Source organism: Myzus persicae, unplaced genomic scaffold, assembly GCF_001856785.1.
Source record: "Myzus persicae strain clone G006 unplaced genomic scaffold, MPER_G0061.0, whole genome shotgun sequence".
In the NCBI taxonomy this organism is placed as follows: Eukaryota; Metazoa; Arthropoda; class Insecta; order Hemiptera; family Aphididae; genus Myzus; species Myzus persicae.
The window spans coordinates 353,891-374,143 of record NW_019103978.1 but is presented as its reverse complement, the minus strand read 5'-3'; the positions used below and the strand labels follow the sequence as shown (position 1 = coordinate 374,143).

The window sequence follows — 20,253 nt, the reverse complement described above, 5'->3', positions numbered from 1 at the left end:
ATTTTTAATATATTAAATGGCACCGACAAGCACAAATAACGGCTGAAAATTGTATTCGATTAGATAAAGGAAATCATAATATTATTATTATCTCTACTTCTAAATAATATAATTGTATTCAATTTAAATAATTCAATTGTCGACGTTATTTTAGTCGTGCATTTTATACACCTATAGTATAGTATACAATTACTTACAAAAAATACCTAATATAAAATATAAAACGGACTGAACTTGTATAACTAAATATTTCAGATATGAGACGAAATTAGTATATCCATTAAGAAAGAGCAGGTATGTAGATGTCGCTCTGATGTACACTAGATTACAAGGGGGTCACTGTAATGGATGGTGTTAAATTTGAATTCAATGATATAAAATCATTGGATTCGAAAAACGATTCTGTCAGCCTATAACATTACTGAGTATACTTAGTATATTTGATGATATTATTGTGATTAAAGTAATTTATTTTACTAGTTAGTATTAGTACTTCTCAATAGATTAAATCCATGTTTGCCAGAAAAAATATATTTTAAAAGTTATTGTGTAATAACAAATAATAATATACTTAAAAGTTTCAAGTACCCACAACCAACATTTTTAATTCGCAACAAAATAACATAAATCATTATTATTGATTATTTAATATGTAATTTCGTCCACATTTAAACACAAAACAACAGAAAAAAAACTGTGATATATTTTTAGAGTTTTTGGTTACAGAATAACCTTCTTAGGTAAGACTTCGTTTTAAATTGTCAACCCTTAGTTATAAAAGTTGAACATTTTAAATAATTTGTAAATTTTGAATGACATAAATTTTACCAAAACTTGAATTTAAATTCTAATAAAAAAAAATCCGGCCTATGCATTTTTAATATTTTTCAACTCATATTGTAAATATAAATCAGGAGCCTTGTATTAAAAGTTCAAAATTTTTTACCCGAAAAATAAAATATTATCGACACGTGTAGAAAAAAAAATGAAAAATATAAAATTTAAAACGTCCTTAAACACCTCAAAACGAGTCAAAATATTTCCTACATTTTATTAAGTATATGAATTTATAAAATAAATATATGGTGTAAACACAGAATAACAGAATTATTCTGTGATGTAAATCTCAAGTATCTGCCGTTTTTCGTTTTTGAGCTACAACAAAATAAGAAAATTGCTGTATGAAAAATGGATTGAATATTATCCATTGTCTTAAAAATTAAATTTGACTTTAAGGTAGAATTTTTTTTTTTTTCGATAAAGGTAGACAAACTTATAAGGAATCTTGAATTAAATCTAAGAAATAAAAATAAAAAATTTTTTTGAATTTCTAACTCAATTTTTCAAATTCTTCAAATCATTTTTACGAATTTTGTCTCATGAAAAATTATTGTGGATTTAAGCTGAATTTTTTTTTTAATTTCTTCTAACAACAACTTACGAAGCTCCTTGTACTACATTTTCAAGTTTTTTCAAAATTTTATGCCGGCATTAGTTTAAAAAAACAAATAATAATCGACAATTTCATATGCTTATAAATAACAAGAGTCAAAATATTTTAAAAATTGTATTGTGTATAGAAATTGCAATAATAATTATTCAGTAAAAATGTCATGTATCTACTATATTTTTTTTAGAGTTACATTAAAAACCAAAATCAATTTTTGTCAAAAACCGGGTTTCTGTAAAAATTCCAGTTTTTCCTCAATTTTTTTTCCTACCCCCCAGAATACGGATACGGTACAACTTTTAGAGTCTAATACGTCATACCATAGGAATACGTAAATCCACACAATTCTAATCGAGTGTCTATTCTGTATTGTTCTGTAATCTGTACTTCTGTGGTATACCTAACTGTACACGCTCATCACGGAATACAATTACGTAAAATTGGTTTTGAGTTTTTGACAATTGCTAGTCCACGACATGGTTGAGCAGTTGCCTAATAGGAAGGTATACCGATTACCGGTGACATGTGCGATGTGCCTATTTGTCCATATTAATAAACGGTTGATCAACTTAGATTTTTGATCGATACGTAGGTAATCTAAAAAAAGTTACCCATCCATTACAATACGTACTGGTTTACGATACCTATTATTATAATATTATTATAAATCATATCAAGGCCATGTGGGCTCAACAATTCACTGGATTTATTAAATCCGTTAATTTAAAACTAAAATAATTTTTTATAAATCCCGAAATCAAAACGTACCTACTTGTGGTATAGTGTTACCTACCTGCAACAAATTCTTCTAATCGTTTAGTACGATCAGAATGAGCACCACTAAAATGTCAAAATGTAATCGCATTAAATAGAACTGACTGTATGAATTTATGTAATGTATAAATTATAATTTCTAGACTATAGCATTCAGTATTTCAGTGTTATAATAAATTAACATTAGTTATTAGGTATAATAATGTTATGTCCAAGACGGGCGCCAAAACCATCAACAATTAATATTTTTAATGTGTCACGTGACAATAATATAAGTAGGCTTTTCGGAGAGTAGTGGTCACACTGTTCAAAAGTTGGATAGCATTTCCGCATGTACAGTGCTTATGTCTTTGAATAAAAATAATTTTTATTTTCATGTATTTCCTTACAGAGTCTGATATCCGACGAAGGCACCTGGCACGACTGCTCGAGGCTCGCGCTCACTACAACTACTGTCCCCTGAGCTTATAAGTCTACTACACGGAGCAAGCCAGCAAGGTATCACTACAAACCAATTTGACAAATAATTACAATATTCTAAAGTACATTAACTTTTGAGTTTTGGAAGTCCGTTTAAGTATTCAACAGCGTTTGCCTTCACTCGTTCCGTTACTGTTGCACGTTTTATTTTTAATAATAACGAGGTAAGTGAGTACCTGTTTAGTGACCGTTATGTCGGCGGCTATACGCGTGTTAGTATATGAACTATTGTTTTGTTGGTGCATGCACATTTATATATTATTAAATCCGTATGTAATACGCGTGCTTACATGCAAAAATGTCTAAAAATTTCGTGGTTTGTGATATTTCACGGAGCGTGAACAGAAAGTATACCTATGCCACACGCGATGTAATTGTATCGCGACCGGTATTGAGGATTTGTATGAAGGAGCCTTCTCGTTATGTGTCGTCAGTCGTTATTATTATATTTTAATTTTTGCTATAATCCACTTGTCGTTCATCATTTCGATGTTGAATTGGATTTTTATTAAAAATGTCTTATGTTACGGATTTTAAGCTATTGGGAACGTATCTGATCATGACTCATCTGATATCACTATGAATGTATTTTTTCAAACAGAATTCTTTCAGTTTTTACTTGATATAATAGTTTCTTTAGTTTCACACTTACATTTTTACTGATACTTACAATCTACATACCTACTTTAAAAGTATATTATATATTAGGTACCTACCTATATAATATAAATTGTATACTAATCAATATGTGTGTACCTATGTCATATTTGAATTGGTTTGGTTAATCAATACTATGCTAACCAGATCTTTACTAGGTACTAGAAAATAATAAAATCCTTTTTTCATGGGAGAATCTGAAATAGTTACTCTAAGGCAAATATAATATATTAATTACCAAAATGAGAAACCAAAATTGTATTAAACCTTGAACATTATAACGTCTATAATGAAATATAATATGAAGGGACCTAGATAATAAAATAAATACTTCAAGTTATAGAAAATAATATAGACTTTAATACCTACATTAATCCTGAGTACCTATAATCCTTTTAACGAGATAGGTAACTTATTTACTCAGGATTATTAAATTATTTACCTATTCAGAGGTATAAATATAACCACCAACCCAATTTTGTTTTTCTAATATTTTAATTCATAACTTTGAAAAATCAAACACAAACAGCTTAAAACAGTAGGTAGGTACTTACTTCTAACCTACCTACATACTTTATAGTTTACATTTAAAAAAAGAAAAGAACAGTTCAAATGTCCTAAGATTTTTGTTAACCCTAGGTTTAGTACCCTTATTATATCAATGAAATTGTTCAACATTTGGTAGAGAAAATAGTTAACAATATTAATATGCTTGTATATTTGTTATTGATTGACGTTTTTTAATAAAGTTTATCAAAAGTTTTTTTTTCATTCTTTAATTACATAATATGTAAATTTCAAATGAATATTGCAGTCTATTGGTTTTACGTCAGTTATTGTATTTTATTATATTGTTGTGTTTTTCTCTTTTAAAATTTCTTGTATTCATTTCATACTTTTATTAGTAAGTATTAAAATTAATGATAATGAAATGCAATATCTTAACACACAGTTTTCAAACATTCTTACATATTATAGGTATATATTTTAATATTCACCAATTGTAATAAATAGTAGAAATTGTTTATAATGATGTTCAGCAGACCAGGAAAAATAATAAATATATAAAAAATGTTAACCTATCAAAGTCAGTAACTAGGTAGGTTATAAAAGTACATTATATTATATTTATATCAAACAATTTTAATTCTAATTGCATTATTAAAAAGTAAAGTGTATTACATATTTAAAAAAAACTGTAATTTTGGCTTGTAAATTATTTGTTTTTATAACAACTGTTGTATTTTTGTTTATACTGTTGCATGGTTTGTTTTTTATCCTACAAATAATTTGACCCCGATTGTTTAATATTATGCTCTATTATGGCACATATTTGTTCAAACCTCCAATAATATAGTCCATATATAGTTACGTGGTCATTATAATTAAAACATTTATCAAAATTCAACAAAAATGGGAATTTTTGTACTTTCATACTTTTTTTTTTTTAATTTAGCCAGGATATTCAATTTTAAAGCATTAAACCCCTGATATTCCACTACAACCAGTGACATTATAAATGTTTTATATTGTAACATAGGTGTGAGGAAGACTGGGTATGTCATGGCATTCCATGCACTATGCAGTCATGTAAAGTTATCATAATTAGTTTGATCAGTTTATAGTTGGATATGTTTTGATTTGACATGAACTAAGATAAGTAGTTCTAGTTTCTTAGTTAATGACAAGAATTTAAAAAAAAAAAAATTATTAATTCTTATAAAAATATTGAGAGTTGAGACGAAATCAGATATTAATTACATTTTATAATAAAATTACCGCGGGTCAATATATCATAATCACCAGAGATAAGTATATCTATAAATAATAAAATAGATTGTCAACTCATGTTGAAACCTACCATTTTTTTGAGAATCTTGGGTTTTGTCACAGAACATTCTAGCCTCTTCTTTATTACCTTATTATATATTTATATAGATTATGATTTTGTCATAATTTATTGTTAGAAATATGATAATATTTTAATAGATTTTTATGTGGTTATTTTAGTGATATGAAATCAAAATGCAAATGTTTCAAATTAAAATATCTAAAACCAAAAAATAAGTTATTTCATGTTAATTTTTGTTTTTAAATTTATATTTATATTTGCATTATGAGAAGAGTTATTTTTTGTATTGATCATATTTTAAGGTACAACCATGCCCAGTGAAAAAAGTCTGAGCACATATGTGTTATAACAAATAAATAATTATAAGTGCACTTAAATAGTTATTGACTCTTATGCAGATTTTATATAATAGGTATATGCATACCTAATAATGTATGTACAATATCCATATAAAGCATTTAAAATTATATTTCTGTTCTACAAGACACTTTTTTTTTGCAATTTGGGTTGTGATATGTAGTGAATCATGCTGAAGTAAAAAATTGGTGGTCAGGCTTAGTTTTGAAGTTATAGCTATTTAAAGTCGAGCTAACCAACCCAAAATGGTTTTACACAACAGGTCATGGGATGTTTTCGATTTTAATTGTCTGAGCAAGCGAGTGACTACACCGGTTGTATATGAATGTACTATATATATATCAATATTAGCTATAATATTAAAATTAGATATGTAAGTCCAAACTCCAAATTTTGACTTCATCACTGTTTTCAGCATGCTTAACTTCAAAAAAAAAAAAAGATTAGTGTTAGATATAAAATAAAGTTCCGATTTTAAGTACAGTTATCTAAAAATTAACATTGTTTTTTTTTTCAGATGTCAAGTTCTAATAAAAGCGACAAGTGGATGAAAAACAGTGATAATGATATTAGTATAAATATAAAGGAACACATTAAACACGGTCATCATAGAGCAAAGTACACTTTTAGTGATGATCCAGTAAGTCTACAACAACATATTTTAGATTTCTCAAAATTATAATAAAATGAAATATTTGTTTTATATAAATTATGCATTTTAAACATGTGTAAAATCTACAAATATGTTCAACTAATTATGTAAATATTTTTGGACATTTGGGAAATAGAAGAAAAATATTCTAAAATTCTAGTTTTATAAATTCAACTTAGTACAGTACAAATATTTGCTTTTATGAACAATTTTAATGCTTACATAATTTTAATAAATTAAACTTCTAAAATTTTTGCAGGTCTTAAAATTAGTAAGTAAAAACTCATAATGAATAATAGTACCAGATAGTAACTACGTATAGCTTAACTGTAAGGTGTAATATTATAATGTGGCATAGAATATAATAGTTTATTACCTTTCATAAATAATTGGTAGTTTTAAAAACCACCTGTTAGTGATAGCAATGGGAATTACTACAACAGAATAATTACACTAACTTATTTATTTTACTCATATTATACCTAATACAATATAATTAAAATAAATATTTTTCATCTAAAATGATGTAAAATATAATAGATTTATCCATTTAATTCAGGTAGCTAATAATATACTATAATTTGTTGCCAATAATAAATGCTCAATTTTTAAATTCTTGAAAAAAAATTTAATTTTACTTTCAGACTGATAATATTGATCATGATATCCAAAAATATAATGGTATTGATCATATAAAAGCACTACATGCATACTTGGAAGAAATGAATTTAGGGAAAGTTGAATTTACTGTTTTTAAATGTAAATCAAAATCAAATATACCTGCTCATTATGCCAATATTAAGGTAATTTAATGTAGTTATCTATTATTATACTTTTGTGTAGAAATATAAATTTATGTTATATAATACAATACAGTACACTTTGTTTTTATTGTAAACATGGGTACTATCCCCTTGAGTAGTCAATATCCATAGTAAGAAATTTATTTCACATTTGTTGGATAAAATGTGATTAAAGGGCAAGTGGTGGGTATAAGTTAACTCAAGTGAAGCAAGCAAAATGGGGGAGCATAATGACCAAATAATAAAAACAAAATATTAGTAGTATTATCAAGTTTGTATAACTGTACATATTATATGGAGAATAAATAATGAGAAAATATTATTTAAACAATATACTACAAAATTGTGTTTTTATAATTTTATATTAACTTTTTAACCATCTTTTTTGCATTTCAAAACTATTGCATAGAGTACATACAATATGGCATATCTATATATTTCTTACTCTATAATTAGAAGCCCCCCCTCCCCCAATTAAACAATTTGACCCCTGGTGACAAAATAGTAAAATAATTTGATATACCTACTTCATTAAGACTTCAATATTTCAATTAGTTGTGATACCTCCTCGACAACTGTTATCACTGTTTTTTAGATTTTTGCATACAATCTCAACGTATATCCATTTGAAGGGGGTTTTTTACATTATGTTCAAAATTACCCATAATTTTTTTACTATCTCTTTTAGTTTTTATTAATTCCATAACAATTTATTCATTAGTTATATGCATCCGGCACAATATCGCTAACTATTAAGCAATATGTTAATTTTATTATTATCAATCAGCTACCTCTTAAATCGGGTGAAAGCATCTATAACACAAATATAATGATAGCCTATCATGTATTTTGTGAAAAACCAAAATACCTATTTACCCACTTATTATAAAGTGTACCTATACTTAAGTCCCTAATAAAAAATGATTTTAAAGTATTAAATTAGCTTAAAAAAAAAAATTCAACTATATTTTTTTTTTTATATGGTGTACCTATTTCAAACTGCTACAGACCTAAACGGGAGGCATAGTTTGGTCATCTTTTGAGCTGAATTTTTGTTTAGGAACCTTAGTTCCTTCATACTCAACAAATATCTAAATAATATGTATTCATTTACATGTATAATACACATTAAAACATTAAACTCATCATTCAAATTGTATATTACTTATATTCTGTTTTGAAAGTAAACAATAATGTCTGACTTCTAGCTAGGCAATGTGTCTCTTGCTAGTTCATTCCCGGAAAAATATTCCCTTCCTGAAGTGGCTGAACAGGTAGCTGCACGTAATGCATTAGTTCTACTGAAGAAGACTCATAGTTCTAAAAATATTCCCTTCACTCAAGATATTTCTATTGTTGCTGAAAGATTGGAGAAGGTCTGATTTTTAATTTGTTATTGTAATACTTGTAATTTATTTTAAGTGTGCTTATTTACAGGAATTACAAAAAAATTATGCTGGACTTTTCTGTGATAAAGTGGAAGATATTTATAAAGAAGTATATAGTGAGCAATTACCTTCAAACTGGTTAGTTCTACTCAGTCAGTTAACAACAAATATTGTAATTGAAGATCTACCTAATCAGAATAAATCCATTTTATACTATGATGCTTCACCCGTATGTACACATTTAAAAAAATGTAATTTAAAATGTTAAATTGTATAATATTTATTGACTGTTTAAAGGCTGATAAAAAAAAACCTGCAGATCTTTTGGATACTTCTGTGACTGAATTTTGTGAGAACTTACCAATTATGAAATTTGTTGATAAGACTGAAAGAAGTGTAACTGTCGCTAGTCTAGACAGTAATTACACATTTTGGGTTCTTTTTGTTCATGACAGTATTAATGTAATTATAAGCTATTTTCTTTTTTAATTAGTATTCTGGTTTAAAAGAAACAATTTTTATAGGACGATTATGACACTTTATTTAATTTGATGAACATGCCAAGTGAATCAAAACATTTTATTAAAATGTTTAGCATTGAGGTTTCTGATGTGTATGCAGTTCAAATACAAGAAGAATGGTATAGATTTCAAGTCATTAAAATTGAAGATGATAGTGTTACTGGAATATTTATTGATTTGGGCATGGAGTGGTGTGTTACTAAAAGTAATGTTATGTTTTTGCCTCCAAAGTTTCTAAAAGTGTCTTCGCAAGTGAGTTCACAAAATAGTATTGTTAGTAACCAATTATTCTAAACTTATATTGTATTAATATGTTCTCAGGCTGTAAAATGTGCTTTAACATCTCTATTTTTTGCACCTTATTTTCAAGTTGCTAATGAGCTGTTTCATAAAATGTTATTTGGAAAAGAATTCACTTTAGTACCAGATGATATTGAATGTGATGTTCCATTGGTCACATTGTATGATGGAAAGTCTAATATGAATGATTTGATTAGAAAAGCCATTACAGAAAAAACCAATTTTGATAAAGTATTACAACATTTTGCCTCATATATTTCTAATCAATTAAATGTCTAATAACTGGTTCATATGTATTTCAAATAACCATTGAAAACAAGTGATTTTAATGATTGATAATAGTATGATATAATAATTAAATTTAAATCTTGAATGGAATATGACATTGTATGTCGTACTGTTTGTTCATTATTGTTGAAAATAACACAACAACAAAAAGTAGTCAATAGCATTTTAAAACTACATTTAACAAAAGGCAAAATATTTGAAATAATCATGAATATCATTAATTTTATCAAAATTATCATTACATATACAAAAATAGCTGTAGATTTAAGAGGACTTAATACCCGCATGTGTTGTCTCCATCTTACAAGTGCGTATCATATCAAATTTTATGTTTAGCTCAGTTAGCTTAAAAATTAGAGTGAATTGACCTCTTATTAAAATTAAAGGTAAGATTATTACAGAGGGCTATTTTAAAATTGTAAATTGTTTGTACAACTTAAAATACTCATAACTCTCTTTAAAATTAAATTATAATAAAAAGCCCATGAGAAGCCCTCCGTAGTAATCTTACCTTTAATTTTGATAAGAGGTCAATTTACTCTAATTTTGAAGCTAACTGAGCTAAACGTGATCTGCTGAATGTAAAATTTAATATGTTACGCTCTTATAAGACGGGGACACCACATGCGGATATAACGTCCTCTTAAGCAACCTAATGAATAACTAATTTACTATTATGACTTACAATGTGTATTTTTTTTCAATTATATATTTTTATTTAGAGGCTATAATTAAAATATTTGAAATATTACTTGAATAATCTATTTCATAGGTATATACTATTCATTATTTTTTATATTATAATTAGATCTTTTGAGATTCTTAACAACTTCTAATATTTGAATACAATAAATGAAACACTATAAATATTACTTTAATATACAAGTAATGTATTATATAATATTACAATAATATGTTTTGTCTCGTAATATTTGTTCTAAGACTTCATATAACTTTTAAAAGTGCACTACATTGAATCCTTAATTTACTTTTCAAAACAATTTCTAGATTAATGAAAAATGTGAAAAAGCTAGTCTCACGTATGTTGCTGATGGTTATTTATATTTACATCCACCAAATGAGACATTGACAATTATGGAATCTATATTGGATTCTATTTCAGCCTCTCGACCTCTTGACAATCTGTATTCCAAAACCAGCATCTCACCTCATAAATTATATCTTGTTAAATGCCCAGATCTTAATTTGTGGAGCAGAGCCGTAGTCCATGATTTTATATTTACTGATCAAAAGGTCAGTTATTTTTATACGCAGTAATATTGATATGTATTAATATATTTGTCTATTTATAGTTCAAAGTATACTTCATAGACTATGGTAACTATGGTTTTATTGATCAAGATAAATTTATCGATTTACAGCCATTTGATTTATTGTTGTCTTCAATCGGCCCTCAGGTAATAACTTACCTGATATTATGCTTCAAGAAATTTATATTATTCTCTCTTAAAAGCGTACAAAAATATTTTCAAGTATATCTTATCATTTATTTTATGGAGTTAGATATTTATGCAACAATAGTATATTGTACTTTTAGCAAAATTTATTTTTCAAATATTAACTAACTACTTTTATGATTTTATAGGCTTTAAAAGTGTCTTTTCATTTATTCCCACCGGAGAATCTTATAGATCAATCTCGGTCCAGAGCATTGTATGAAATGATCACTGAAAAATCTTTGGATGTATTCGTTATTTCGACTAATAGTGATGGTATTCAAGTAGTTGAAATATTTGATGCTGATGATCAAAATCCAAATCGATTGTCTTTTAACACCCAATTATATCAAAGGTAAATTAAATAAATTATATAAACAAAATGTCCTTTACAGCATTTTATTGTGGAGAGTTTATAGATAACAATGATGAAAGAAACTGGTCTGCCATCACAAAACAAAAAATACCTAGCAAATTAAATCCAGCTTTCATAATGAAATATCCTATATAAATTATTAAATAATATTTCTATATTGAATAAAAATATTGTTTACTTTTTCAATAGCTTTCAGCTTTGCGATGGTTCATAAATCTTAATGTAATTGATATATTGTCTGACTAGTAATATAGTGTTAACATGGCTAGAATTTATTAATATACCTGGTACAACAGAATTGAAAATTGTCTGAAAACTTCATTCGACATTTTTGCAATTAAAAATAATATGTGAGTAGGTACCTATACAAATATTTAATTCATTTTTTTTTTCAGTGTTTGTTGAACTTTTAAGAAAGCATAATCAGAATTTACATTTAAGACTTACTCATAATTCATAAGTGAAGTATTTATTAATTTGTCAGTTAAATATTTTGATATTTAAAAATTTGTCTACCAATTTTTATGTTAATATGTAATAGTTATTTTCCAATTTATATAAATATTTTTAAAAAGTGTAAAACTTGAGTACAAAAAATAAACAAACAAAATTTATGCAGAACAAATGGTTTTATATATTTTGAATATACTTGATCAATAAAGATATTTGTTCTTGATTTAACTAATCCAGTGACTTAATTCAATTGCTTCGAGCTCAAAATGTTCCTAACTTTTCCTCCGCTGGAACCCTTAGACTGTTCAGTCGATTTATTGGGTGATAAATTTTAAATCAACATACTTTTATTTTATTTAATAAACGCCATACACCATACTGAATAAAATATATAAACTACATAACAATAAAAGAGTAAATACATATTTAAATAGTACCTAGCTTAAATTAATTAATCAAATGATAAACAGTCAACAATTAGTGGCCACTACTATACGGGTTGACCTATTTTTTTTCTATTGTTTGTAAACATTTAGGAAATTTTTTATTTAAAAGTTATAGCCTATTTAGTGTATCTCTAATAGACACATCTGAAGTTAGATACAAATTATTATTTTTATTTTAAGTAAATGCATCATATGCGCTGTAAAAGTATAATTTGATTTTTATCTTCGCATGAACAACTCAACAAATATCAAGAATAGGCAGCTATATTTATTATAAACATAATTTATATTATGTAATATAAACGCTAATATAATATCACAATGTACTTATGCACCTATACTCTATAGTCTATACATTAGTATTAGCTTTCGAAGAAAGCGTAAAAAAAATTTTTTCCATTTTTCTTGTACTTACACTTTTTTTGTAAAACTACAAATTTTGTACAATTCATTTTATGGCACATATCATTTGCTGTACCAGATGATATTTTGATTGTTATTGAGCTATTTTTAAGCATACCTTTTTCTCGAATCGCGGTAAAAAAAATCCGTAGATAAATGTGTCGGTATATTTATATGAAAATATTTAAAATAATAAATTTTAAAAAAAATTCAATTACCATCATATACATATAATAATATTATATTATATTAAAATGATTTCTCAGTTAAATTAAGTATTAACTTTCTAGTTAATTATAATTAAAAAAGATCCTGTATAATATGTATGTAGCTATACCAATATTTTAAATAATATGTTTAACCCATATATTTTGCGAATATTTTGCTGATATTGGTACCTACAAGATTGTTTATTAATAAATATCCTTGGGCCTTGGCTAACTAATGTAACAAAATATACTTAGTTATATTGACTGATGGGCTGTCTCTGTTCAGAATCGTTTTTCGTATACAAATGAAACACATACTTTGCAGTGACCCACTCAATACGGCGACACGCCTGTGAAGCAGAATGGTACCCTCTTGCCCAAGAGTAGGCTGAACTTATGAACTAATTTTTGTTATATGTATATTATATTATTATACATTATACATGTTTATTTGTACCGTTTGTAGCCCCCTCAACTTAAGACTTTAAAGTCAATTTTGAAGTACCTACAGTAGAATGGTGTAAATAGGTTCATGCTTTTAAGTAGCTGAAAATTAATCTAAATAGGTATTTTAAAACTTTCATTGTGCATACAAATATACAATATTATAATAAACCTGTCAATAACTAAAATAACTACCTATATGAAAATACGTTAATTTCCGTTGGAATACCTAGTTTAGTCGAAATATGAACATGAAAAAAAATTAAAATTAAACTGCCAAATTGATTCAATTCCTTAAATAATTGGATTGCGAACATTAGGTAGGTATTATAAATTATTTACTTTTAAAAAATATATTAAATATACATGATTAGTTATAGAAAGTCAGATAAAAGTGAAATGCTGATATATTGTGAGAGGGGGAGGGGCAGTTAACTCTAGTATTTTCTCCTTGGCGCGTAATGACTGAATGCGTCACTGCAGGGTTGTATAAAATATGTACCTATAGTGAAGAAGTGTCTGTTATGTGTTCAGATGTAAAAATATACCTAGTGGCTAGTGTAGTCGTACACGTTTATGCGACAAAAGATAGAACCGGAAAAAAATGAAGCCATCTCCGCCAAGTAGGAGAAATGACTGCTCTTAAAAAAAACGGTCATACGTGTTGTGAGGACTGGGGAAGTTCGAATAAATGTATAGTAACCGCTATAATAGAGAAGCACTTTACAATGGGATTGGAGTAGGTGTGGTAGTGAAGCGTAGGGTCTAACCGAAATGGTTTGGGGGGGGGGGGCTATGGGGACTGGAGAAAGAGTATTGAAAAAACCATGCGCGAAGGTTTTCGGTTTAAACCTTCTAATCCTTCGTTGTGTGCAGCCTGCGCCACAGATCAGCCCACGTGGATCGGGCAGGATTTACCCTACTCATTTAAAGGCTAATATCTCGTTGTTAATTGAATTCACCACTGGCCGTAACTACTGGTGTCCCACCACACTATCAGTATTTAATTAAATGTGCAGTATTTATGTATACACACATACGTATATATATATATAGGTACTATTTTATATTTATATATTATATAGGTATGTATAGTATGTGCTATCGGCCCATCTTAGGGACGCTGCGGGTTGAGTTTTTATTACGCGGGAAAAAGAAAAGGAAATCCTCACATAAATGTAGATTAGTTGAAAACAACGGCTGCTGCGTTATCATCACTAATCTCCGTGTGCAGGCTTGGTCGGTCGCAATTATTTTCCTTCTTCACATCCACCACTGCTATCTACCATTGTATCTGTGTGTGTTGCAGTGAACAGTACTGCTACACGAAGGAAGGGAATGTGCGGTTTGATAGCGGTCGCGTAAAAACTAATTTCAGACGAAGGGACTTAAATTAATAGAATTTATTATGAAATATGAATTAATTATTAATACCTAGGTTAGGTACCTACATATTAAACGTAATACTAGTTACGAACCTACTCTATGTGGTGGTGCACTAGTGCATGATGTTGTTTGAAAGTGCTGATGGGGGCTTTATAGAAGACAAATTAGTTAACCCCCCAAAAAAATAAATAGGTACATAACTACAGTCATATAGAACATAGAATATAATAGAAGCATTGGAAGCGACAGCTATCAAAATCCCATAATGGTTCATTGAAAAACATTTCGGTTGACCTTAGGCTGGAGGCTCGGCATGATGATGTTGTAACCGTATAGTCATTACTCATTAGTCTAAGATCCGTATTAAAACCACGATTTAAGATATACAGGTTACTCAAAGCAGCATTATTTTTGATGCCCAAATAATGTTTATTCTCGATTACGGCTTGCGAGAAGCGCAACTAGAGCCCAAGTCGAAATAAATGGGTAGTTAAACAATGTGTATTTTCATTATTTTCATGATAAATACATATTATTTTTGATATTTATATGTTGTGGTGAACAGCTGATTTTTGCGATTAACTGCGAGCATCACTTTCGAGACCAATTTCTAATATTTTCTATACGGCGTTGAGTAACCAGTGTAATATCTTAAATCATGATTAAAACATGTCCCAACTTCATGCCGAGCCTCCAGAAAAAAATTGGTCAGCTGTTGGACTGTCGCTTCTATTACATCATAATATATTTATATGGAACAGTGAACTAGTAACGAAAAGTCGGTAATTTATTCAATCTATTTGTGTAATATTATGTTATTAGTATATTATTATTATTATTATTACAAAGTACATTGTCGAACATACAGGGATTATGGTGAGCTATTACCACGAACTAAGATAATAATATACGTTAATGGCTTAATATCTTAATTCGTGGCTATTACCTACGTATATCATAATATTATATAGGAATTTTCTGCTTTTAATCTTCTTAATATCAACTGATTGATTAAATAAAACAACATACATTATAACAGTAGTAATAATAAATATCAATATAGTATAATATATGTTCTACTAACACTATAAATAAATTACACCACGTTTAAAAACAAATATTTCATAATTTCAATTCTTGATTTTTAAATTTATATAGCCTAAATATCTAAATGTCTTAATAAAATAGCTATGTCTTTATTACACTAAGGTCTGGATACCCGGGTGTCAGTGTAGATGAAGCGTACACGGACACCCATCCGTGTATAATATATTCGATACCTGGTTAGTTAATACGCATGCAGTAATGCTCATAGATAATAAAGAATGCATAGGCCATGACTATTTTAATAAAATTGAGGGAAGAGTGCCGGCATGTGGAATAGAGAATAACTGTACCTATTTTAATATAGTATCATTGCTACTCATTCTAGCATAGGTCTTATCATAAATTATATACCATAATAAATTATAATATACATGACTATTTGTGTTAAGACCTCAATATTTTCTTAATATTTTCATGCTTATTCTCGTATGATACGCATAAATGGTCTATCCATTCTTTAATATCCATGACTGCGCAACGCTCGGACAAAAAATATGAAAATATCCCTAGACTTGCTATGCAACACAATTTCAAGTTAAGTCACAGGGTAACCACCGACCACCGTATTACCACTCTTATCATTTTATCTTATCACTCACAAGCACCCGGATCTCCTGACTAAGCACAGTTGATTATCTAGACTAGGTATGAACATGAACCTACCTATCAGCCTTTAGTCTTCCAGTTCCCACGAAACCCGACGAAGAAAGATGTTTTTTTCTTGATCGTTTAAACTATGAAATAATATACTGAGCCCACAGTCGGAAATTAAGGGGGCTTCAGAGAATAAAGCTCCCTCAAAACGTACCGACAGAAATTCTCTCTCCTCCTCCCAATCGCAGGTCACTACTATAAATAATAAATATAAAGTAACTCTAATTAATATACCTAGACCTCAAATAAAAATTATAACACCCAAAAAAAAGTCCAAAATTAATGCAATTTTCATTTACCTACATATCTTTATTACTTCTTTAGTAATCTTTAGTACACAAAAAATGCTATTAATTTATTGTGGTAAGATGATTTGCAAAACCAGGAGAACGACTTTATATGCAATAAAGTATTTTTAAATATCTGCCCTTCCTCTCTGAAATTATGGATACTACTATAAATTATAAACAAAATATGAATGAAAAGTAGTCAATAGAAAAACCAAAATTACTTATAAGTTTTATTATGAAACTATTAAACTGATTTATTGTAGGTAGGTAAGTACCTAAGCTTTGTTAAGATTCGTTGAATCATTCTGAACTGAAGTAAGTATTAAGCGAGTAAGGTACTTGACATTCAATATTTCGATTTTGTTTAAATTTGAAATTTAAAAAAAAAAATACTTCATACTCATCTTTAACGCGTATTATTAATATAATTTATACGAGTATATGGGCTGTATTGTACGTGTGAACGTGTTGATTGTGGTGTTAAACGTTCAATCTATAAAAAGCAAGCTGTGTACACAAACTTTTGAAGCACTTTGTGGTGACAAAGGTACAACTTACTAATACTAGAGTATAGTAGGTAGGTAAAGTGTAGTGTAGTCTGAACGAGTGTCCAGTAGATTAGGTACCTGTAGCCTGTAACCTGTTAAGCTCAACAAATACAAAAAAAAAATCTTCACAAGCTTTTAAGCGTGTCCACCGCATATGCACGTGTATGTACACATAACATCCCCGTACACTTGCGGTAGTAAAATTATAGTTAAAAATATTATACCATTGTATTAAGTACAAGTACAATATCTCAATATTAATAGATGTATAAATGTATACCTAATCAATTATTAATGATATACGCGCACACGCCACGCGCAGCACAATATAGGTAGGTATGTGGAGACTTGAGTGTGGGAGTTCCGAGCACATATTATTATTATTATTGTAACGACCGCCGCGCGCACTTCAGTTCCCCACGTGTATTTTTGGCTTAAGTCAATTCTCCGTATAGATACGCAATGCGTGTACGTATGCAAATGATTTGGATTAAAATTCAAACCTCGATTCCCGGAGTCATTTAAGTTTGGGCCCGGTGGCTCGTCCTGTCCCCCTCCCCGCGGTTGGTTCGTCGCCGGATTCGGAACCCCGACTCGAAAACGAAAGATTCACAGCCCCGAAGTCATTATTACGCGGTAAAGTCGCAGCGACATTTGTGGGTGGCGGGGTGGGGCGGACGGGTGGCGCTGTGACAGGGTTGACGCATTGGAAGGGGGGGGGGGTGAACCTGGGTGAGACTCGGCGGTATTAAACCTAAGTGTCGCGTGCTAGTAAGGGTGGGTCTCGGGGGGGAGAGGGTAGGGTACCGTTTAAAACCGTCGCGTGTATTGTCGTACCCACCTATATATATATTATTATGCACATATACGTATATATATTTATTATTATATAGCTGCCTTGCCGGTCCTCCTCACAGGTTCGTCGAGTTTCGCCGCCGCTGATATTCGCTCGATGAATATTAATTTCGCGGTGTTAATTCGCCTCACCGTTTATATGGCTTTGTTTGCCACGGCGAAGAATCGTATTTATACATAATATTATTATATAGGTACCTATATTGCGGCCGCGTTAAAAACGTGATCGCTGTTAAGGCGGACGCGGCGACGAGGGTTTTTCGCATTTAAATAAAACGATTGCCTCTCTTGCGACTTGTATAATATTATTATACGCGTTTGTGTCCGTCTCATCTGTCCTCGCCACTCCCCTTCCCCCGTCCAAAGCCCGCCGTCGTCTTTCGTCATTATTATTCTCAACGGCGATGGCGGCGGCGGTTTTTTTTTTCCTCACAATATAAATAACATCCTCGCGGCATCACCCTATTGTGTTTGTACTGTAAGTTTTGTCAAAAGTCAGAACTCTGCAGAAGCCTGGTTGTTATTATTTGATTTCGAAAGACGGCCCGTGTAGGTAGTGCGTATGTAATCGATCAATATAACACCAAGTACGAATAAAACTATAAATTATAATACTAGATATTATAATAGACATGAACGAAAACTAGATATGGCAAAGAAATCGTATTTTCTCTTTCGTTCCTCTACTTGAAGCATGATAAGTGATAAGGAATAAGGATAACATTCGAAACTCATCGTCGTCTTTGTCGTATCATGTCTTATTTTTTATTGCGTTTTTGCTTTTTTGCCTTTGCTGCTGCGAACGTGTCTTATATTCGTAGCGTGAGTAGTTATTATTTTTCGGTGCGTGTTTCGTTCTTGAGAACGACGTGTGCATATTATCATAATTTATATAAGCAACCTAACCTGTCCTACCGAACTGCATTTCGTCATCGACCACAATTTTTAACATTTTTTTTTCATTCATTGCATTTCCTCCACATTCACAATATTTAACATAATATAATATGGTACTTATTATCCATATTAGGTATTTAATATTTATTCATATGAGAATTTCTATTAATAAAATGTATAAATACTATATTTATTAAATTGGGATAACTGCTATCTTTATTACTGGAAAAATGTGGCTCTAAATTTATAATATTATACAAAAATGTTGGGAAAATTTCTATAACAACATCTTTATTTTAGTATTACGTGGCAAAATCATGAAAAATTGAGAACTGATAGATAATAGTTATGGCATACGATATGCGTACCCGTATACCTGTAACCTATAGAATATTAGTAATATTACACAATATACATCATGCCACTACCCGCAGGTACGATGAAAGTTTCATCGTGAAACTGGCAGACCTGGACATATTTTCGACGCCACCGTTTCGCCGCCGGACAATAAATTCGTCGCCACCGTTTCGGTAATGATAAGCTTTTGAATGATAAGAGTGGTTGTTCTATGGTATAACAGCGGTTACACTGTGACCAACTTTAGGTGGTGTTGCATAGCAAGTCGAGGGATATTTTCGATTTGCGTAGCGGAGCGACGGCGCCGAGGAGCGTAGCGACGAGTGCCGCTAACAAGGCATCACTGTAAATTATTTCTTATTGGTGGTGTCACTGCAGCTAGATCTCTGGTATATTCTGGTACGAGTTGTGGTGGTATATTTAACTCAAGAAATGTCGGCGGTGAAGTGTCCTAGACCCTGAAACTGGGTATCTATTCAGAACATAGACCTCATGTCCTTATACTGCTAGACAATATTTATAGTCATGACTTATGACTAATGAGTAATGCCTAATGAGTCGTGTACTGAAAGCATTGACGTTATGCCGGGTACTATGCGTCTATGCATGATAAGAACTGTCGAGCAACAATAGCATTACGAGCGGCCTAACAATGTATCGCAGTGGTGTAGGCTATCTTACGAAAAAATACCATACCGTCCATACCTATTCATATTATAATCTATATATCTTACCCTGCAACTCATTCACAAATATTATAGAGAATAAACTAGATTGCTAACTGTGATAATACTGTATACCGGAACACAGTTATATTATTACCAGCTGTCTCGCTCCAACTTTTATACCA

At 29.7% G+C, this 20,253-nt stretch overlaps 2 protein-coding genes across 4 annotated transcripts in view; one reads left to right on the top strand and one right to left on the bottom strand.

Annotated features, from left to right (window-relative positions):
- LOC111037125 (glutamate receptor 1-like) overlaps positions 1 to 20,253 on the bottom strand; it is a 182,551-nt gene that overhangs the window by 73,690 nt on the left and 88,608 nt on the right. The gene's annotated exons all lie outside the window — the stretch shown is intronic.
- LOC111037126 lies at positions 2,605 to 11,784 on the top strand. 3 transcript variants are annotated; one of them, XM_022319502.1, is made up of 13 exons: positions 2,605 to 2,868; positions 6,088 to 6,210; positions 6,482 to 6,493; positions 6,867 to 7,025; positions 8,234 to 8,401; positions 8,463 to 8,642; positions 8,711 to 8,875; positions 8,938 to 9,186; positions 9,256 to 9,465; positions 10,531 to 10,776; positions 10,836 to 10,940; positions 11,129 to 11,334; positions 11,751 to 11,784. In XM_022319502.1, the coding sequence occupies exons 2-13, from the start codon at positions 6,088 to 6,090 to the stop codon at positions 11,758 to 11,760; spliced, it is 1,833 nt and encodes a 610-aa protein (XP_022175194.1). In that variant the 5' UTR covers positions 2,605 to 2,868; the 3' UTR covers positions 11,761 to 11,784. The 3 variants fall into 3 exon arrangements, with proteins under 3 accessions (XP_022175194.1, XP_022175196.1, XP_022175197.1); XM_022319504.1 differs by having other exon boundaries at positions 2,606 to 2,722; XM_022319505.1 differs by lacking the exon at positions 6,482 to 6,493 and having other exon boundaries at positions 2,607 to 2,868.

Excerpts from the sequence above, each read along its gene's own strand:
- LOC111037126 (XM_022319502.1), top strand. The coding sequence starts at position 6,088 with ATGTCAAGTTCTAATAAAAGCGACAAGTGGATGAAAAACAGTGATAAT. Across the intron at positions 7,026-8,233 it reads CTCATTATGCCAATATTAAG|CTAGGCAATGTGTCTCTTGC; the intron begins GTAATTTAATGT and ends TCTGACTTCTAG. Across the intron at positions 8,876-8,937 it reads TTGTTCATGACAGTATTAAT|GACGATTATGACACTTTATT; the intron begins GTAATTATAAGC and ends CAATTTTTATAG.